We start from the raw sequence: 21,617 nt of genomic DNA, 5'->3' as shown, positions 1-21,617 counted from the left end.
GGTGAAACGGGAGGAGAGTCTGATGATAAGTGCAATGAGCAAAGTGTGAATGTTTAGCACAACCGTTAATGCAGCACATGATGTAGTTGGCCGAAGGTTTAGATTCTTAGTCTGAGTGTTGCATGCAAACAGATGATAATTTTGATAGTGGGAAAAGAAGATACATGAAAAATCTAAAGTACTAAGTATATATGATAGTGTGCTGTAGGTATACAACACAGAGTGGGGCTATACAAAGATGGCTCCAAACTGATATCTTTATGTTGTGGTCTTGCACTGCCTATCTGCTATACTTGTGGGACAAGTGCGTTCGACCCAGGGGTCTGCGGTCTGGGAATAGTTTTGGGGGTCAGTGGGTGATGTGAGGTCAATAATCCGAGCGTGGGAAACAATGTCCGAAGGTATAATTACGATGTCCAATGCAAAAGCATTGGGTCCGATGTTTTTCAGGTTTTGGGTTATTGGGTTCGGGTTCGGTGTATCTGTTAAGAACGTGCTCAAAGGTCGGATCCGAAGGGCTTGGCTTCAGCTCGTGCGCTGCGCCCCTTACCTGAGTACGTGCCCTTAACTTCCGAGGGCTGTTGGACGATGTCCGAAGGGTGTCGGACGAGTCCGGAGTCCGATGTCCGATGCGTGGGAATTCCGGCGGACATTCAGGAATGAAGGATAAGACTAATCCGGATGATGTCCGAACTAGAAGGAAACAGCAGAGGACTACCAGAGGTAGAGGCGGAGGTGACAAGTCTATAGGAATCGATCCTAAGACTAGTGGAGGACGACGAGAGGAGAAACTCAAGTCGGACGGAGAAGGGAATGAGCAGAGTCTGAGATAATATTCGAACTGAGGAAGTACAAAGATTCTACAGGGTTTATATACTACTGAGGACTTAACGGAGAATCAGTCTGCGCAGTCCAAAGCTATGCAAGGCTGTGGACGGAGCGTATAGAAAAGTCAAACACTAGTCTATCGGAAAATAGTAAATGAAGACGGAGATGAAGACATAGGAAAATAAAGGCGGAAATGAAACGAGGTACGGAAAATGAGTATAGTCTAACTGGAGAAGGAACGTACAAAGGGATAAGGCACGGAAGTTAGACGCGGGTCGGATCTGGACGATGGATAGAAGTTGGCTGTATCTGGAAGTCCGGAAATGATGTGTGTGATTGGTCCGGGTCCAGAACACGGGATATGACAGTATCGGAAACTAATAGTAACACAATAGCGAGCATCAGGAAAGCAAGCGGTGTGCGCAATAATAACGATGACGGGTACAGACGGTGAAGGAACAATGATATTCGCAATGTCAACTAAGAACTATGAAATATCGGCTTTGACCCCTAAACATCAGAGACGATTCTCCTCTACTTGGATGATGATGATGCTATGGGGAGTCCAATATTTATGTAGATATGTAGAAATCCGGAACCCTATAGGTGAAAGTAGTAGCACAATATTTCGGGTCCGATGTCCTATGTAATAAGACATGATGTACTGTGGACTATGGGAATACATGTAATAATGCGGTCGACAATGTTAGCAATGTGAAAACAAGTAACTATGCACCTAGTGGGGCTAGCGCGATGAGACTGGACATAGGTAGGATGAGTGCGCGCGATATCCGATCGGCCGATGTGAAACCCGATGCAAAACCCGAAGTCCGATGTTTTTGGGTTTGGTGTGTATTGAGTTGGATATGATAGGGAATGATTGGGGAAATGACTAGCATTCAACATGCATCAGAAAATAAACCTCTACAAGGCCACAAGGACTCCAAGTCCTACAGTGCAAAGCGCTGTTCGGAGCCAAGAAGATAATGGTAATACATATCAAGGGTCCATAATGCAAGTAATGGAAACATAAGCGATATCACTTCGGAAATATAGTCAGTCTAACGCAAACAAGATAAAATATGCACCAATGGACAAGTGGAGGACATGGATAGGATGGAGGAAGGATGGGCGATGGAGCCGAAGAAAAACGGATGCGCATGCATGAGCCGTGGCCGTCAGCCATCAGCTGACGATGGAAAAGATGCATGCCATGATAGTGATAGCACATACTGTGCTAGGACCTGAGGGACACTGCAAAAATAGCCTCTATGAGGCTATAAGGACTCCAAGTCCTACAATGAGCTACTGTTGACGGCAAAGTTATGTAATATTTGGGTTGTCCTGTCTTCATCAAGCTCTGAAATCCTCAATTGTTTACAGCTTCAAATGGCCTGAGACTCTCCGACACCCAATGAGCGATCTCCGCTCTACAGTCTATCAGTACTGGTGTATCATCAGATGAGTGTTAAACAAACCTTGTTTCTGTATGAGTGTGTTGATGGTGTGAGTATGTAACCTTTCCTTTGCCTTTGCGGTTAAATGATGTTTTAATTGATCCTGTTCTGAGCAGATTTGTGATGACTCCGTCTCGTGCAGCAGTCATACTTCCAGATTCCATTGCTGCTTACAAAGCCACTTTGCCTGAGTAGGATTTTATGTGCTTGCGCATATTGCCTGTGGACTTGGCATCTTTCTTATCAAGATACTGACAGATACAATGTTTGCAGGCTCATGCTGCACACTTGAACACATGGCAGCGACAGTTATCATGATATTCAATTGCTGGTGTAGGTTCAAAGAAGGCATATATAGGGGAAGTCCAATCCTTCATTAATCTGTCTACAGCCTTGTTAAATAAGTTTCTCAATTTTTTTTTGAGTGTAACATACTTAGCTCATCTTCAGAAGCTTCATCAGGATCTTCTCCAATGTCAACTTCACTTTTTTCGGATGAGTCAGAGTTTATAACTATAGTTTCTGCATGGATGGCTTCCTCAATACAGTGTAGGTTGACAACTCAAAGTGATGCTATGGGCTCCAAACTGTTGTAGGTCATGCACTGCCTAGTCTGCTATACTTGCAAGACAAGTGCATTTGACCCTAAAGGGGAAGCTAGTGCAGCATATTGGGATCAGTGTATTATGATGGAAGTACGAGCACAAAGATGGAAAAGGTACAAACATAGATAAACAAGGATGGACATAGGGGTAATATCCGAAACAGATTTTGTAAGCAGATACATGGACCAAAGACAAGTCCATTGTAGAGACTCATGCCTCTCCTTGTGCAATATTGCAGTTTTCACCAAGGAGTATACAGCACGAACTTGTAGCATCACTCTGTATGCTTCCTACAGCTATTCCTACATGGGGCGCAGCTTTCCTGCACATCACGCAATGTGCGCGCAACTTCCCGCGCTTCACAATGTATATGTGTGTGAGCTTTCCCGCGCTTGAGCGCCCTATAGCGCCAGCCATCCGGAAGCATCCATCCACTGTCCACCAAGTTCCCTAGTGCGTATATTTCCATTTCTCACATTTTCATATCATTCCATCTTTATTTTTATCATGGACCCTTACTTACATATATCCTTACATACCTTACTCGGTAGCGCTTCGGCTCCGCATGACAGCGCTTAGGCACCATACTTAAGCGCCAGCAGTACATACTATTACTCACTTACTCACCCACCAAGAACGACAGAGGACTGAACCAGAACAATACCCATTTACTACCCAGCAGAGCATAGTTGAAATCTATTCCTTGGCACCTCGCATATAACATCTCTCAGCTTGCATCTCTCACCTCTTGTCTAGTGTCTAATCATCACTTAAGCAAACTCACTCTTACTCTCTCTTGTTTCCGCATACACGCGCGTGCATTCCCGCGCTTTGTGCATTCTCGCGCCTCGCGCGCACCTGCGCTTTCCCATGCTTCGCATTCGCCAACCAGTAGTGCCTTCAGCATCTACTACTAGATCCTTGCTGCACTTGCTTCTCCTTTAGGGTCGAATGCACTTGTTGTCTCAAGTATAGCAGACTAGGCAATGCGCAACCTTACAACATTTATAGATACAGTCAGGAGCATTGTTCGTGCTTCACTGTATCATTGAACCTTCACTGTGTTCACTTACTTATGGACCAGGTACTTACTATTAGCATATCTTGGTATATATACTGTAGCAATATTTCGAATAGATTTCAGTCAATATAATATTCAGATCTTACTCTAAAGTCTACAGCTACTTCTACAGGTCATGAGCCCTGCATCGACTATGGATAGTACCATGCTCCCCAGCTCCAGCTCCACACTCTACAATATACCCCAGCTTGCCAAAGATGGCTCAAACTGGATAACATATAAACAAAGAGCCAAGACAGTGATTGATGCTCGAGGTTTGATGCGGTACCTAGACAGTCGAATAACAAAGCCAGTCCCATATGGGACAAATACAAGCAGACAGGTTATGAAGCCAGATGACTCTATAGCAACAGCTACTGAAATCAAAGACTTAGAGAAGAAGATCAATGAACATTATCAAAAAGACTTAGTAGTTAGACAGCATATATTCAGCATGATAATGGATTGGCTGCTGCGAGTCCAACACCTGGGTGAAGGCTCAGAGATATGGAGAGAGATAGCTGCTATGCATGAAGGCAAAACAGAACTCATGCAAATAGACCTGCACCGAAAACTGCAGGAAATGAGATGCAAGGAAGGAGGAGATGTCAAAGCATATTTTGGAGAGATGTACCAAATTCGCGAGTCACTAGCAGGAATGGGAGTGTCAATCAATGACAAAGACTTCTCAGTGATTGTTATGGGGTCTCTTCCAGAGACATACAGACCCCTACTATCATCCATCAATGCTGCAGCAAGAATATTGAAGACATCACTTACCTCGTACTATGAGCTGATAAACATTATCACAGAAGAATACAAACATCAGCAGATAACCAATCCCAGAACACAGAAGAAAGGGAACAATAGTGCATTCACAGCAAAGACAAACATAAGAAAAGGACATACTATGACGAGCAAAAGTGAAAACATCACTTGCTTCAATTGTGACAGAAAGGGTCACTATAAATCTGATTGCTGGAGAGCTGGAGGAGGGAAAGAGGGTCAGGGACTAAGGTAAGGAGGGAAGGTGCCAAAACAAACAGCTAACACAGCAGACAAGATCGAAAGAGCCAATGATCATGCCTTTGCCACATCAGATCTAGCAAACATAGCGAAGAAGATCAACATACCTGCTGAGAAACGTGGAGCCATCATTGACTCCGGCGCAATGTCTCATTTCTGTCCCAACCACTTGAAATTCATAATATTCACCTCCATTGAAGCACAAGATGTGCGCATTGCAGATGGCTCTACCATCAGTGCCATAGGGAAAGGAGATATAAAGATAGACCTACCTTTGGGGATGAAGAAGACCACTGTAACCCTCAAAGACACCCTATATATGCTGAAGATGGCCTTCACACTGATATCGGCCAACAGAATCGCTATCATGGGATTCGCTGTACACTTCAAAGATAGAATGTGCAGGATATTGACCCCAGCACTGGAGCAAAGACCTATAGCCAAGATTCCACAGATTGACAAACTATATTGAATTACATCATCAGCAACGCACAGTGCAAACTCAGCAACAATGAAATGTACCATCAACAAGTTACATCAAGTGTTGGGACATGTATTCCATGAAGTGATTTCAAATGCAATAGAGAAGGGCTTAATCAAAGGTATACCACTAGATGAAAGCTCAAAACCTACTTTTGCAAGACATGCACACAGGCCAAAGCTACTCAACAACCATTCCCAAATGAAGCAAAGACCAAATCATCCACGTATGGAGATCTTGTCCATACAGATCTCTGGGGACCAGTGCAAACTGAAACGATAAACGGATGCCTGTATTATGTCACCTTTACAGATGACTTTAGCCAGGAGACGAGGATAGCATTTCTAAAGAAGAAGAGCAAAGCACTTACAGTGTACTACCGGTACCTTTCACACCACTGGTACATTTCACACTTGTGCTAAAACTTCATCAATTATTATTATTATTATTATTATTTGTCCTGCCACTTGAGCGAGGCATTAAGAAGCATGTATAGAAGTATAATACAAATTTACAAATAGATATGTGAAGTGTGTCAAAGCTGGGGATAAATTCAGTCAAAGAAATAGTAATTTGTGCTGAGAAATGACTTTTGTACCAGGCCCAGTGCAAAGAATTCACCGAAAATTGCCTGTATATATAGTATCATTTTAATCAGCCAGGTATTCTACACAAAATATCTCTACAGAAAGGAGTGATTGGGTCGAAATTTCATGTTGTGGAAGGCATTTTGTGCAAAACTTGTTTCAAGCGTGACCACATCACGCATTGGTCGCACTGTGAAATGTACCGCATTTGTGTGAATTGAGTGTGCATCACACATTGGTCACACTGTGAAATGTACCGCATTTGTGTGACATTTGAGCACTCCATGTTTTAAATCATCGAGCATATTCAACATTGCGAAAAAAAATCAATCATTGCATCAGTAGTAATATTTAGATGCCTAATATTAATGCTAGGTACTCAAATTGTATCAAATGGTGGTGTACAGGCCTTAACTCAACAAGTGTGAATCTGGTGTGAAAGGTACCGGTAGTACACTGTACTCCATTCAAGCAATATGAAGCTTATGTAAGCCATCAATATGGTGCGCGTCTACACAAAGTATGCTCGGATCGAGGAGGAGAGTATCTAAGCAAGAAGTTTGATGAATATCTGAAGGAGAAAGGAATAAGGTGACAACTCACCATTCACAATTCCCTGCAACAAAATGGAGTTGTGGAGAGACTCAATAGAACTCTCGTGGAACATGCGCATTGTAATGATACAACAATTACTGGACACTACACGAAGTAAGTAATTAGCAATATAAAATGTGTTGTGGTCTTGCACAGCCTAGTATGCTATACTTGCAGAGCAAGTGCGTTCGACCCAAGGGGTTTGCTATTTCGAATAGGTCTGTAGTTAGTGAAACAATATGCGGTCAAAAGTCTGAGCATGGGAAACAATGTCCGATGCCAAAGCATCAGGTCCGATGTTTTCAGGTTAGCAGATTAGTGGGTTTTGGGTTTGGGTTTAGCAGGTTACTAGGAATTGTGATAGCGAATGTCGGGAAAGCGAGCAGTATGTGGATTAACAATAATGATGGGTATTTTAGATAGAAAGAGCGGTAATATTTGCAATGTCAACTAAGAACTACAAAATATCAGGTTTGACCACTAAGTATCAGGAAACAGCTCCCTACTAATACTCGAAGTCAGCCCAATATATATGTAAGTATGTAGAAATCCAGAAACCCATAGGCGAAAGTAGTGGTGGAATATTTTGGGTCCGAAGTACATGTAAACAAACACGAGGTGCTGTGGACAATGGGAAAACATGTAATAGTGCTGGCTACGACATGAGTAATGTGCAAAATAATCAACTACACACCTAGTGGGGCTAGCAAGACAGCACGGGACACAGGTAAGACAAGTGCGCAGGATTTCGGGTCAGCCAATGCAGCCGAAACATTGGATCTGCTAGTCAAAGTGTCGGGTTTCATCGGGTTAGTGTTGGATTGAGTGGGTTAGTGTTGGGTTACATTGGGAAGTGATTAGTGCACGACAGGCATTGAACATGTATCAGGAAATAACAGAATATGAGCTCAGTGCGAGGCTGAGTGCTACACTGCTAAACCCGACACTAATCCACTAATCTGATGTTAATCTGATGAAACCTGATGCTAACCCGATGAAAATGTCCTCCCTATGTCATGTCCTGTCATATCTATCCCCACTAGGTGTGCAGTTATTCATTTTCACGTCGCTAACATTGTAGACCACATTATTACATGTCCACAGTACTGCATGTCTTATTACATAGGACATCGGACCCGAAAATTATCGCTACTACTTTTGCCTATAGCACTCCAAAATTCTACATAGACACTATATATTTCGCATACCTCCTACCTACCTATTACTTACCTTTCTACCTCCGAGTAGGAGGAAATCATCTGATATTTAGTAGTTCTTAGCTGATTTCCGCAAATATCATCCTTTCTTTATCCGAAACACTCTGAAACATCCACCATTCACTATCCCCAACATTCACTATATTTCAGATGCAAACCCGACACTAACCCAACACAACCCAACACAACCTGACACAACAACCCGACACAACCCGACACAACCCGACACAACCCGACACAACCCGACACAACCCGACACAACCTGCTAACCCGAAAACATCGGACATTGTTTCCCATGCTCAGACTTTTGACCACATATCATTTCACTAACTACAGACCTATTCCAAATAGCAAACCCCTCAGGTCGAACGCACTTGCTCTGCAAGTATAGCAGACTAGGCTGTGCAAGACCACAACACATTATATATTGCTAAACACTTACTTCATGTAGTGTCCAGCAATTGTTGTATCTCTACAATGGTACGAATCGATGATGTCGGTTCATCCATAAAAGTACCAGTTAGCAACACGGTATGAATTGATGATGTTGGTTCAAAACTCACCAGCCAACCATCACCCGCAATGAACAACCCACCTCCCACTGACCACCTAGGCGCCCAATTTGAAGGAAATACACAGCTGCATCGCTCTGGAAGAGTAAGAGTAGAATCAGTCTACATCAAGAGTCTAAGAGAAGGTGCTGGCATCATGGATGGCGAAAGCACGGACTTACCTCAAGGTATGCGACCTGCAGGGGAGTATAGTCACCTAGCTATTGAGCTAGGAGTAGGTGGAGAGTACGGCAAGCTTAATGATGATGACAAAGAGGTTTTTGTGATGGTGGCCAGAGTGGAAGAAGTAGAGGGAATGGATCCCACAATGCTGGAAGATGCCCGTGTCAGAACGGACTGGCCAAAATGGGACAATGCAGTGAAAAAGGAACTCACCGCACTCAAAGATGCAAACACGTGGTTGATCGTAGAGAAGCCGGTGGGAGCAAACATGGTTGGGTGTAAATGGGTCTTCCGCATTAAGAGAAATGTGGACGTGGAAATTGATAAGTACAAAGCTCGATTAGTCACAAAAGGCTACTCACAGGTGCATGGTGTTGACTATTACAATATGTATGCGCCGGTCACATGCCTTGCTTCTCTCTGGACGATCACAGCAATTGCCACCTGCAATGACTGCAACATTGACTTCTTCAATTTTCACAGTGCTTTCCTCAATGGAAAACTTGACTCTAATGAAGTCATATTCATGCAACTTCCACCCAGACTCAATGTCAACTCACAGTTTAAGCATCCAGTCGCATGCCTACATGTGGCACTTTACAGCTCCAAGCAGGAAGCTCTCAAATGGTACCAACAGCTATGTCATCTCCTCAAAGACTTAGGACTAACACGCGCAGAATTGGACTGGGGCATGTTTTACAAACACATTGGCCCTGATATTCTCATACTCGCTGCCCACATTGACGACTGCACCATCACCAGCAGCAATCACACTCTAATTGCCAAGTTTAAGCAGCAAGTAGCTGCACACTACAAGCTCACGGACCTAGGGCCAGTCGCATCCCTCCTCAGAATGAAGGTCACATGGACCATTTCATTCTTGCACGAAACCTACATTGAAGCCATCCTAGCTAAGTACAATTTCAGCGACTTTAAGCCCTGCTCCATTCCCATGGACCCAAATGTATCATTATCCCTCTTGCAATCTCCAAAAACCTCTGCAGAAGCCACCCTCATGAAGAACATCTCATATCATGAAGCCATAGGCTCGCTGATGCACTTAGCTGTGGGTATGCGACCCAACATCATGTTCACCATATTGACCATCACACAATTCGGCACGAACCCAAGAATGCTGCATTGGGATGCAGTAAAACACATCTACTGCTACCTGGTTGGCACGAAAACCTTAGCACTCACCTTTGGAGGCTCCAAGCAAGGGCTTGAAGGATATATGGACACTGACAGTGCATCCCAAGAGCATCACCATGCAATATCCGGGTACATGTTTCTGCTAGATGGTGGTGCAGTGTTGTGGAGCTCGAAGAAGCAAGAGTTAGTAACTCTCTCCACTACTGAAGCTGAATACATCGCGGCTACACACACTGTGAAAGAGGCCGTTTGGTTGCATCACTTCATCAGCAAAATATTCCATCCATTAACTCATCCTACTATTGTCCTTCATTGCGACAACCAATTAGCTATTGCACTCGCCAAGTCCAGGGTGTTTCACGCCCGGACAAAACACATCAACATTAGGTATCATTTCATTTGGTTCTCTGTTGAAAAAGACTTGATTTTATTACTTTACTGCCCTACAGACGTTATGACTGCAGATATCCTTACAAAATCTCTTCCTAGTCTCGAAGTCAAGCACTTTGCCTCCACCCTCAGACTATGCTTGGTTTGAGGGGGAGTGTTGGATATTAAATGCTCGCTATTGTCCTTCAGAGCTGTTCGCTTACTAACTACTAGAAATTTTTGTTTCCTCATGCATGTATCTACTTCCTCAGTTGACTTTGTATGTTGCTGAGGTTAGTACCATTCAATCATTTAGTACCTGTTACGCACTCAAATAGATCTGTTAGGTGGAGCCCTAAGAGGGGCGTCGTCTGCTAACGTTCGTGACGTAACCAGAAGGGTCCGGTATAGCAAGTGAGACTGGCGACGGCGAGTCGGCAGTGATCACAGTACGCGCGTGTCACGTGACTTCTGAGACGGATGTCTCTGAAGTCGCTCAAGGTAAGGACAGTCTTGTCCGAACAATGAGGTCGATCGAGGTAGACTTAGTCGCGATGAGCAACTAAGAAAAGATACTAGAGACTGAAGCCAAAGGGGCGTTCAGAGAGAAGTATGTTCCAGGGAAGATTGAGTAGATTCAAGTTAGGGAATCTAGTACAGGGTGACCGACTACTTATACTAAGTGGAGAGGGTTAAGGGCAAGGCTACTGCACAGTAGGTAAGGGTAAAGGGGAAACGAGAATGGTATAGGTGCATTGGCAACAGGGCCAGATTAGTGATGGGTGGTCGAATGTGGAATGAGACCGAGAAACGTTGGAATGGACCAACGGTAAGAATACAACGTGTGGGAATCCGCAGTCAGAAGGAACAGAAAGAGGAAAGCCACATTGGTGGCACGAGTCAGACCGAGTCATAGGTGCGGGACCACATTGGTGGTCAAATCAGGGGAGGAACGTGCGTGCACGTGCATAGAGGCGGGCGATGCGAGGGACGGGAACGGTCCTGAGGATCCGGTCAACGGAAAGTCGGTAAAGGAGGACGAGCCGGTAGATGGTGAGGGCGAGGATGAAGGGAAAATGATAGGGGGGCCACGTGACCGATGTTACTTGTAACAGTACCTACATATCTAACCATATCTGTAGCTCTTGCTGCTACAGGTACATCAATACATTTAGCTGACTTTGCACATCACTGAGCTCTTGCTGCTACATGCTCCACTACCTTAACTCACCTTGTTGGATGTCAGAACAACAGTCAATTCCTTTGATGGTCAATCTTTGCCTTTAGCTTGCCTTTGTTGACTTGATGCATGCCTTAATATTGGGCATTTGCAGCTCATCTTGTCCCCATCTAGGAAGAACTGAGATATGTTTTGGTTGATAGGGCTTTGCCCAAATACTATGCATTAACATGTTTGTTTGATATCTAGTATTAGTTCTTGTTTGACTTTCACACTGTTATCACCAGACAAATTGATTGAGACAATCCCACTCTGCTATAACTCTCCGCTGGACTCAACTCTTCGCATCTCGAGACAAAAACTAGCAGTCATTGTGTTTTCGACATCAGGCTATTCAACGGTAAAAAAAGTTATTGTTGTTGCAAAAAAACACGAACTCTGGTGAACATCTAGTATGGGCTGACATCCGTCCCGACACGCGTGAGACACGGCAACCAAGTACTGCAGCCAGAGGCAGATATACTAAGACCCAGACTTCAATCGAGCCTCGGACTCCAGAGTGGAGTGTGTAAATATGTCTAGAAAGAAAAATAGACCACCGAGATGCAGGAATCGGAATGAATGAGGAAATGACGTGAGAACACTAGTTGCACTGAGAATAACAATCTGATATACCAGAATGGGGGAGGTTGCGGAAACGTCTCATCTAATGTGGGATGTTGTGTCACTTGAAGCGCAGGTAAAAGGGATTTGTTCCTCACAGGACGGAGAACCTTGACTGAAAAGGATGTGTGCTCAGAGTTCCGAACAATTTGCACGACAGAACTTTGGATGTTAGAGTTACCTGTAGGCCTAGTACCAGTGGGAGGCATCTCTGAAAGAACATTATGAAATGTTCATCAAGGAACAACAAAGAACCGACCGGGCATTGTGGGCTGCCGGCCAGGGGTGCCCACTGTACTATCACCAAATATAATTTTTTTCGGAAACAATACTGCAAAAAGTGGGCGGAACACTTTGACAGATGACGAAGATCCCCACACTGGTGTGATCGCGGAACAACTTCACGGATGACGAGGATCCCCGCACGGATGTGATCGAAGTGGAGTCCACTCGTAAATGAATAGTACCATTTCGTGCGCAGCACTGTGGAAGTACATTCGTAGAAAAACGGAACCACATGCGTGCAATGACATGCTGGAGGTCGGTGGTCGAGCTCGAATTGGACAAAGGGTTCGCAAGCTGTGATGTTTGGCTGATCGGACGGAAGGAATGTTGTCTTTTGTGTCATCTGGTAAAACCGTGACCCGCCGGCATGATTGTTCCAGGTAGGGATCCATGAAAAACGCACGCGTAAGTCCGAGGGGATCTGCAGAAACATGTTGAACGTGAGCTTATCAAGCAGAAAATAACCATCTCATAAGACCATATAGTGATGATATCATGGAGACATACATTATGCGAATACTGACTAGTATTTTGGGCACAGGCTCAGAGATGCGAGGGACCGCAGCTTGCGCTCGTGACGTGAGAGAGGGTGAAAACGCACCATTAAAATGTTAAGTACTTAGTACTTGTGTTGGCCACGACTCACGAGAACCGCCCCACGGCATGTCGAACGCATCCACTAGCGGTTATCGTGCTAGCTCATGCTGGTTGGTGTTGGACAGTTGCTCAGAGCAACTCAATCTGGGTCAATTGGGCCGCGATCATGATTTCAAAAGTAGTCCGAGTCAAGGACTAAAGCATCATCGACGCAGCGACCACGCGTCGCTGATATAAGCTTTCCACGCCCCGATTTTTCACTTGCGTGCTTTGGCATTGCAGTGACCACTTCGAATTGGTGACCCAAGGTCGTTGATTCCCCCAATTGACTGCGTAAGTTTTTAGTATTAGATCAAAATAGACTGACAGAAAATTCATCTATTGAACATAGAATTGACTCGGAGTAGTCATCTTATACCGATAATCAAGATGGCTACTGGATATTCTTCTCCGACCTTGCAGGATACCGAGGTTCCCCAACCTCATCCATATCTTCACGAACCTTTGCTTTATATCTCCAATCTTCCCCCTTATGTCACTGATGAGAATCTTGCCATGACCTTCCAACCATGTGCTCCATTCAGACCCAACATTGCGCGTGATGGCAGCAATCGCCCTCTCTCAGGAACCATAGAATTCAAGTACCTCGAGAAAGGTTGTGCCTGATTTGCACGTTCATTTTGATCTTCCTAACTGAACTGTTAATTCTCATAGCGGAGAAGGCTCTCGCCACCTTGCAGTCGCGTCCGATTCAGGGTTTGCAACCTTCCGTGTTTTTGGTCCTATCTCCATATCCCCCAACCACACCGCCGACGCCACTCCCCCCTCCATCCGCTCTGCCACGTCTTGTCAAGCATCTTCCAGTTGGTTTTACTGATTTCCAACTTTATGATTTATTTCGACCATTTGGCGCTCTCGCATCTACTCGGACACAGACTGGATTTGGAAGCGATACCGGAGTTGTCGAGTTCTGGCGTGAAGAGGATGCACAAGTTGCTGAAGAAGCTATGCACTGTGCTGATGTTGAAGGACAAAACATTGCTGTAACAGTATACCAGGCACGACGTACCAGTGGTACTGTCTCTGAGTTCAGCGCCCATGCCCCAACATTTGTTCCATCAGGATCTGTATTCCCCTATCCTCAAGTTTGTATCTCAACGTCATTATTGTTGATCGGGCCCACTAACCAAGCAGCAGTACTCGCCTCCTCGAGTGAGTCCATACCCTGCTGCAAGAGCCCCCATATTTGTTCATGGTCCGGGCCAGCAAGTGCAACTTGCCCCATTATCGGGACCCGGGTCCAGTAGTCACAGTGGTCTGATAGACCCTTGCAATCTATTCTGCAAGGTCAGCATTTATCACATCACGATTCTGAAGGTACTTATCCTCGGGTACAGAACTTAGACCCTGAAATAAACTCCAACGGTCTTTTCGCCCATTTCCGTCAGGTATTGATATTTTACTTTCCTGTGCTAAATTATTCATCTCACGCTACCATGGAATTATAGTTCGGTCAGATTGTCAGGTATGGGCCATCTCCTTTCTTCCGAAAGACGCCCTAATGATCGGGATAGTGCTCGCGTGATGCGAAACGAGAATGGCGAGAGCCGTGGCTTTGGATTCGTTTCCTTCCAGACTCCCGATGCAGGTATAATATTACTGTTTGCTCGACATCGGTAATTGTTAATTCCATGCCAATCTAGCTTCCGCTGCTATGCATGCTATGAACGGTGTCGTTCTAGGCACAAAACAGCTAGTCGTCAGACTCCATGAACCAAAACAGTTACGACAGGAGAAACTCGCCCAGCGGTTTGGCCATAATGGACACCCTAGAAGTGCGAGCGGAGCAACAAGTCCCACTGCTAGTGAAGCTGGCGAGAGCTACATCGGCTTCTCTAGTCCACGCCGTGCTCCTTCTGTTCTTGGCTCGCCCGTTATGGGTCATATTGACCGTCCGGACAGAGGCAGGCGAGGCTCAGGCAGCTATTATAATGTAAAACCTTTGTCCTTTCTTAGCAGTTAAAATGAATACTGACATGTACACAGGCTGCTCTTTCTGGCACTCTTAATTTGCCTATGCGCTACGATGATCTTGCCGCGCTTTCACCTGTGGTGAGGAAGGAAGTTCTCACCGGTGAACTCAGCCGACGAGTGAAGGCGAGTGATACTGTACCCGCCAACGAGGTCGAATCGGTCGTTGAATCCTTGGTATCATTGTCTCTGAGCGAAGCCGTCTCCGGTATTCAAGATCCTGCCAAATTTGCCGAACAAGTTGCTACTGCCCGTAATTCGCTGAAGCCTGTCAGCACACCCTCACCTATGAAGTCGCCCTCGCCCTCGAACTCTCAAGATTCGCGTGTGCTCGACCCCAGCGCTCTGAATGCCACTGCCTCGGCGCCGGAGCATCCATCTACCCCTATTTCAATCTCTGCGTCCCTGTCCACACCTCCACGCACTTCCTCTCCCTCTGGCTCGGTGCCACCTATTTCTGAGCAAGACCGCATGGCTGTGGCTGTAAGCAAACTCGAGTCATCCAGGCAGGCCGACCTCGTCGAACTTCTCATGAGTCTTCCTAAGCGCGAGCGTGCCCTGTGTCTGTTCAACACCGATGTTCTGCGAGCAAAGATAGCAGACGCAAAAATGGTCCTGGATAGTGATGATGGAGATGGGGAACAACAGAAGCCGGATACTCAGTCTATCCAATCTGCTCCTGCACAGCCCATCCCAGTGACGCCTCAGGCGAAGAAGATCAGTGCAACCGTTGAGAGCTCTCCCAAGACTCCTGCATTGTCATCCAAGGGCCCATCTGCCGCGTCGTCTCCCGTACCAGTTACACCCGGCGGATCATCTTCGTCACATACAATCGCATCTCTAGCTCGTTTACCCGCTGCCGAGATTATTAAGCTCGCAAATTCATCGTCAGCAACCGGCCTCCCTCTGCCGAAAGTAGACCCGTTAGTCGTCAAGAGTACAGATGAGTTTATCGACAGCCTTATGGATAAGCCAATACAGGCACAGAAGCAACAGCTCGGCGATAAGTTGTACGTCGGTAGTAGCATTTTCAGCTTTACGGAAATCTAACTTTGTGATGCATTCAGGTATCGAGCTATCAAGGCGTTTGGTATTAAAGGCGCAGTAAGTTTGGGTTCTATCGGTGCTGCTCGTGTGACTGAACGCTTCTTCTTCTTTCAGCCTAAACTTACCATCGGCTTGCTTGATCAAGACGATCTCCGGGCTCTGGCTCATCTCATGAATAGCTACCCTTCTGTTCTCAAAGAAAAGGCTCTCATCCTTCAGGGTGGCGGCAAGTAACGGTCATTTGCTTGATCTCTAGCACATTAGCTTCCACTCTCATCTTCATTCCAAATTTCCATATTTGCATCTGCACTATACCGTGCACTACACACTTCTAGGAATACATTCGGATCAATCACACTTTCCATCATTATCGTGTGCTTCACTTTTACTGTCCAGATCTTTTTGTCTACGATTATTCTAGCCATCCGATACGCTTTTGTTACCTGACACCACATTCTTCTCGCGTTTATGACTTGGATTTACGAATTTACGAACCTTATTCGCCCACTATACGCTTGATGTTTGCTTCGCATTATCGTCGGCCTCAAAATTCTCCACGTTCCTCAATGTTACGTGTTGCGCCTCATTACTGAGTACTGAATATTCAGTTTGTTGCAGACCATGACATAAGAATAGAATCAATATTGAACTTTTCGAGTGCGTAGAAATGTAGACCGGTGGCTATCCCGTCTTAATAGAAATGCGAGCGTTATATATCAAAGTTCTGTACCTCTTTGGATGTCTCGTTGCTCATTGTCCCAACGGTGGAATTGGAGCACAATCAAGGGGATTGCAGGGGATTGCATGATCCGACTTACGATCAATATCAAGGTACACAGCGCTGTGACTATGTAGAGGGAGAGCGCCTAGCCTGGAACTTGAAGACCAACAGCCGCATCTCAGTGAAAGGGAATTTTGCTAATCAGTCAATCCTCGTCTGAAAGAATAAGAATTCGGCTAAAGACTTGCCTGTACTCATACTGATCGGTGGGCAGGTGCGCACCCTGGCCAAGATGCTCCCTCCCTGTCCGATTGCTCCACACAATAAAATTCTAGCAGCTCTTTTTGATCAAAGCCAAGAATATTGTGAGTAACTGATTTCGAAACGTCGTCGTATCTTAATTAAAACCGAATGAGCGGCACGCTTACACCAAGCCACCCTGAGCCTGGCATAATAAACACCAGTAGTCGCGTGCAACACAGTGACGGATGCGCTGACTATAAGGATAACACAATAGCAATCTTTTTTTGACAAGAGCGTTCATGAGTGATTTGTTCTCACTAGGGACTCGCTCACGTACGCATAGCCTACTACATCCAAGGCGCCGCAGACAGCGAAAACGGAAAGCCCCTGCTTTGCGGTTTATGATACTTATCCGATACATGTACCATTAAGACAAGAACAACTGTGACCACTATATATGGCCCGACCATGAGGGTTGAAATAGACTCCAAGCGATCGCAAAGCATCCTAGCCAACATAGGGGGTTGAAGGATACCGGGAATGGAACTTGAAAGAGAATTTATCGTGCTGTGATCAACTAGTCAAGTGCATGTTGGCTCACAAATATGATATAAAAACGGCAGAATTGGGCATATCGGATTGAACGCCTGTCAGGTCTCCTTCAAGCGCGTTCCGTGCTAGACCCATCAATCAAGCATTGCCGACACTGGTAGATCCAAGTCTGATGCTTGTGTCAGTGACGTTTGCTTCTCGAGCAGCTCGTGTAAAAGGTCTCAGATGTGGATATATTGATGCGGTGGTTTGAAGTCACTCGAATATTCTCTGACTTGATGGGTGCCCATTTCATTGATGTTGGTAGTAACGAATGGACATGAAGTGATTGGGGAAACAAATATTGTCAGAAGGACTTGAAAAAGTAAGAAGAAACAAGGTCCTAGTGAATCGGATAAGAAACAGTACTTAACGGTATAATAGTATTTGGACTGATCATTGGGTATGCGATTACGTATCTGCTACGGAACGTATCGGAATGCAGGAGCCTATTGATTGGTCAGAACAAACATTTGCCTTTCAATTTAACAACTTACCTTGTCTGCGAGCTCCGATGTATCTACCATATCATCTGGATCTGGCTTGCCATACTTCTGATCTCGCTGCATATTGTCCAAACGGAAGGAAACCTTTGAAGAAAAATGAATGATGAATTCAGGTGATCACAAAAGGAGATCTAGGCTTACACTCAACAAGAGTGCACATAGCGCAGCCAAAAAGAGCAGGAACGCAGAAACTGATGTCAGTTTGTCAATGTGGGAGGAAGTTGCAGTATGACTGTCACATTACCAGTAAATCCGCTCCTAAAATACCGTCAGTTAGGTCAGGTATAGAAAGGTCGAAGGACAAACGTGTAAGCGGGACCCTCAGTCAAAGGGTAGAGATGGGATCCCAAGATGCCACCGATTTGCCCAATAGCACCGTAGAGCGGAATCCCAGCGGCTCTCTTCGTTTCAGAGCCGAGATTATGGCTATCTGTTGAGTAGAAAAATTAAATGAACTGTAGACATATATATAAAATCAAAGTACACCAAGCGTTCATCAAGCCGATGCTCGAATAGGTTCCGCTAGTGATGAGAAATGTGGCGCCATAGCGCACGTCTTGCCGATTAGTAGCGCCAAGCATTATCCTAGAGCAGAATCCATATCAGCATTTGCATCCTATCCATAAATAACAACGTTCACATATAACCCAGACCACCAATCGTGCTGGTACAGACAAGTAAGGGTCCTCTAATCTGCAGCCTATCGGATGCGTAGGACGTAACCATGAGCACGAAACCGGCTAGAGCATATGGCGGCACTGTCATTAGTTGAGCCATCGCATTTTCTAATGTAAATTTGAGTCAAAGATGGTTTGATGACAGAAATGATAGTCTTACCATGCCCCATGGTACCAATGATAGTTGGCAAGAAGGCCGACAACGATGCCAAGGCACAATTGAGGCCGAAGTAAATTACGCCACCTACGTAAATCTACGGTTCATATCAGATACCGGGTCATAGAAAGGCCGATGGAAGGCTTGCCCTCCAGTCCTGGAAAGCCGCGATGACATGACCTGTTCATCAGTCAGAACCTTATACTTGCATCAATTTCATGAGCATTACTTCGACGGACAACTGCACCAAAGTCGCCACTTGTCCCTCTGTTCATACGGCTAATCGCGATTTTACGCTCCGCCGCAGTAAGAAAGTGAGTGGACTCCGGACGGTCTGGAAGTAAGGATAGACAAAGGAAACCCAGGAGTATTGTTGGTGTGCCCTGGAAGGCATATTATCAGTGCATGACTTACATTCCATCTGTCCAACATACCTCGAGCAGAAAAAGTAACCTCCAGTTCGCAATCGACACCTTGACATGTTGGATCCCGTAAGCGATGAGCCCCCCAAATGCCCCTGCGACGGCTGCAAACCCAAACCAGTATGCGATGCGAGTACCGCACTCGGCCTTGGTATAGTAGAAAGCTATTAAAAACGTCAAATCCAGTAGGTACTGAAAGTTCCACAACCACAACTCACAAAAGTATAATACAACAGCACCTCCAAAGGCTGCTTCGAAAGTTCCCAGCGCAAGTCGAGCAATCATCAGGCCAGTAAAAGTATGCGCGGTTGCCTGAGTATGTCACATGTCATGAGAACAAAGGAAACATGAACTATACAGTTCTCAGACCATTGATGTGGAAGATATTCCCCAGAGGATAGCAGAGCAGCCAATCCAAATGCGTGGATTGTAATACTTCGAGAGGACCGTGAATGGAATTTGCAAAAGTATCTGCGAGTCGCATTGTCCGATAGTAGTTGGCACGCGACCGAAAAACCAAAAGAATTGGAAACTCACATAGGTGAAAAAGAAGGCAGAATTGACCCAGTCAAATAGTACACCAGTGGGATCTCCACCGAGAACATCTCCGGGCAAACCCTGTAATCGAGCATTGCCCAGGTTGGACCGATCAAGGTCTGCCGAGTTCAAAGATCAGATCATTTGATTGGTGCCCTGCCAAAATCACCGAAGACGCAGAAGATCGAACTCACAAGCAAATAAATAAAGAAGGCATAGTATTGGTAGAATCCTCTTATCCAATTTCCTCAAGAGCCTTCGCTCTTGAGCTTCCGAGTCCTCATCCAGCGGAATGAGCAGATCTATTTCGCTAACGCCTTCTATGCGATGATCTTGTGTTCTGTCGCAGTGTTCGTAGTGATCAAGGTCCATTCTACCAGATTCGTGATTAGAAGATAGAGAAAGAAATAGGAAAAGGTATGGACCTCAGACTGGCAGGGTCCTCAGAAACCCGGAAGCCCTATAAGGCCGTAATGATAGTCCTGTCACATCCATCGATTCGGTTCCGAATATGATCCGACCGGGTCCATATTTACCGGACCTCTCGCGTTGACCACTCAGGTCGACTAGCGGTCCGTATTCCTGGTGTATCACGCGCTCGACCAGTTTTTGGATTAGTTGGCAAGATCAGCTGTGCTCTTAGTACACCGCTGCAGGATAATGATCCGCATTAGTAAAGTTTCGATCGTTCCTTAAGCACATATGTACTAGGCTGGAACACAATTCTAATGGCCAGTAAATAGCAAACAAATCTAGAACGGAAGTTTCGCATTCTTAGCGGTACGGGGAGGTTTGAGAGGGTGTGGGCGTCGCCTCTTGTAATACTGAAACACCATGTCAACCATCGCAGTGAAAGTGACAGTAGAGACCATACCTGCTTAAACTCTTTAATACGCTTGGGCATACTGCGCATGAGTAACGCTCTCCGTTTCTCCCTCTTCTCTGCAGTGCGCTGCCACTTGTGCCCCTTGAACATTCGCTTCTTCCCTGCATACAATCTGTTCCCAATTTCTGCACCAAGAACTTTCTTCTCCTTCACTTCACCTGTCCATTCTATTGGGCGCGTCCATGGTGCGGCAGCATTTTGAACTTGAGATTTTACTGAAGCTGAGGGTCCTGGAACAATGGACTGCCCAGAAGCAGCAGCAGCAGCAGCAATTTCTACTACCGAAATTTTAGGACCAGGAGGCAGAAGCGCAAGCGTGCCAGATTCGCGAGCTTTCTTGACAAGCAAAGCCTGTTGGCGCAGGGAATACTTTGGCGGTGCCCATCTGCCTGTCTTTGAATTGAGCTTCGGGATGAATGGATTCTCTATGCTAGCAACTGGAACCTTGTTGCGCGACGAGGATGCCGAGCTAGGATATGATTTGGTTTTGGCGAGAACGGGACTCGGTAGAGCAGTAGCCCCGAGCTCCCGTATTCGAAACCGTTTGACGGCTTGCAGAGCAGACATTGGAAGTCAGACCGGTCACCACCAGTCTATCTAATTGGAAAGTGAAGTTGTCCGCAAAGGAAAGTTCGTCTTCCGCTTTCCAAAAATGGAGAATTTACATTAGCTAATCAATTTTGCTAAGTGCTTGTCTATGCCGCTGAAATTTCCTCTTTGCAGTACGATCCCAAGATTCACTCACTCTTTTGAAAATACTCGTCAAGCTTGAATTCAAGCAGTTCTGGCAGGTACGTCCGATCAACTCGGCCTTCCACACATGCCCCAGAACTACCCCGATTCTTACTTAGAATCTTAACAGCGCCAATGGGCCCAAGGAGTCACTAATTCGGGCCGAGTACTAAGACGGAGAACTCAAACCCCTGCGCGGATGCCCGAGTATGTATGTACTGCACTGAAATGG

At 45.6% G+C, this 21,617-nt stretch overlaps 4 protein-coding genes across 4 annotated transcripts; 1 reads left to right on the top strand and 3 right to left on the bottom strand.

Annotated features, from left to right (window-relative positions):
• Nucleotides 1-11,653: 11,653 nt before the first annotated feature.
• On the bottom strand, nucleotides 11,654-13,112 carry F5147DRAFT_672464 (uncharacterized protein). The gene is made up of 3 exons (XM_041435678.1): nucleotides 12,840-13,112; nucleotides 12,052-12,659; nucleotides 11,654-11,996 (listed from the first exon to the last, which is right to left on the bottom strand). The coding sequence occupies exons 1-3, from the start codon at nucleotides 12,840-12,842 to the stop codon at nucleotides 11,993-11,995; spliced, it is 615 nt and encodes a 204-aa protein (XP_041298246.1). The 5' UTR covers nucleotides 12,843-13,112; the 3' UTR covers nucleotides 11,654-11,992.
• On the top strand, nucleotides 13,113-16,567 carry F5147DRAFT_672458 (uncharacterized protein). The gene is made up of 11 exons (XM_041435677.1): nucleotides 13,113-13,168; nucleotides 13,227-13,490; nucleotides 13,550-13,980; nucleotides 14,033-14,182; nucleotides 14,233-14,283; nucleotides 14,344-14,360; nucleotides 14,410-14,483; nucleotides 14,539-14,828; nucleotides 14,882-15,876; nucleotides 15,934-15,970; nucleotides 16,028-16,567. Exons 2-11 carry the CDS (start codon nucleotides 13,265-13,267, stop codon nucleotides 16,145-16,147), a joined length of 2,391 nt encoding a protein of 796 aa, XP_041298245.1. The 5' UTR covers nucleotides 13,113-13,168; nucleotides 13,227-13,264; the 3' UTR covers nucleotides 16,148-16,567.
• A 1,122-nt stretch (nucleotides 16,568-17,689) lies between these two features.
• On the bottom strand, nucleotides 17,690-20,199 carry F5147DRAFT_672451 (major facilitator superfamily domain-containing protein). The gene is made up of 15 exons (XM_041435676.1): nucleotides 19,962-20,199; nucleotides 19,768-19,886; nucleotides 19,600-19,701; nucleotides 19,449-19,542; nucleotides 19,243-19,394; nucleotides 19,038-19,191; nucleotides 18,957-18,988; nucleotides 18,812-18,905; nucleotides 18,615-18,759; nucleotides 18,459-18,559; nucleotides 18,281-18,404; nucleotides 18,219-18,232; nucleotides 18,116-18,165; nucleotides 17,966-18,058; nucleotides 17,690-17,917 (listed from the first exon to the last, which is right to left on the bottom strand). The coding sequence occupies exons 1-15, from the start codon at nucleotides 20,137-20,139 to the stop codon at nucleotides 17,891-17,893; spliced, it is 1,479 nt and encodes a 492-aa protein (XP_041298244.1). The 5' UTR covers nucleotides 20,140-20,199; the 3' UTR covers nucleotides 17,690-17,890.
• Nucleotides 20,200-20,519: 320 nt separating this feature from the next.
• F5147DRAFT_743057 (uncharacterized protein) lies at nucleotides 20,520-21,220 on the bottom strand (the record flags this gene model as incomplete). Its single annotated transcript, XM_041439577.1, has 2 exons — nucleotides 20,520-20,591; nucleotides 20,642-21,220. The coding sequence occupies 2 exons, from the start codon at nucleotides 21,218-21,220 to the stop codon at nucleotides 20,520-20,522; spliced, it is 651 nt and encodes a 216-aa protein (XP_041298243.1).
• Nucleotides 21,221-21,617: the final 397 nt, after the last annotated feature.

Source organism: Suillus discolor, assembly GCF_016758755.1.
Source record: "Suillus discolor strain FC423 chromosome Unknown F5147scaffold_5, whole genome shotgun sequence".
NCBI classification, from domain to species: domain Eukaryota; kingdom Fungi; phylum Basidiomycota; class Agaricomycetes; order Boletales; family Suillaceae; genus Suillus; species Suillus discolor.
The sequence above is the reverse complement of the archived record's forward strand: the minus strand, read 5'-3'. Positions and strand labels throughout refer to the sequence as shown.

Excerpts from the sequence above, each read along its gene's own strand:
- F5147DRAFT_672458 (XM_041435677.1), top strand. The coding sequence starts at position 13,265 with ATGGCTACTGGATATTCTTCTCCGACCTTGCAGGATACCGAGGTTCCC. Across the intron at positions 13,491-13,549 it reads ATTCAAGTACCTCGAGAAAG|CGGAGAAGGCTCTCGCCACC; the intron begins GTTGTGCCTGAT and ends TAATTCTCATAG. Across the intron at positions 13,981-14,032 it reads CTGTATTCCCCTATCCTCAA|TACTCGCCTCCTCGAGTGAG; the intron begins GTTTGTATCTCA and ends ACCAAGCAGCAG.
- F5147DRAFT_672451 (XM_041435676.1), bottom strand. The coding sequence starts at position 20,139 with ATGGACCTTGATCACTACGAACACTGCGACAGAACACAAGATCATCGC. Across the intron at positions 18,405-18,458 it reads CGGCTTGATGAACGCTTGGT|ATAGCCATAATCTCGGCTCT; the intron begins GTACTTTGATTT and ends TCTACTCAACAG. Across the intron at positions 18,059-18,115 it reads TATGTGCACTCTTGTTGAGT|GTTTCCTTCCGTTTGGACAA; the intron begins GTAAGCCTAGAT and ends TTTTCTTCAAAG.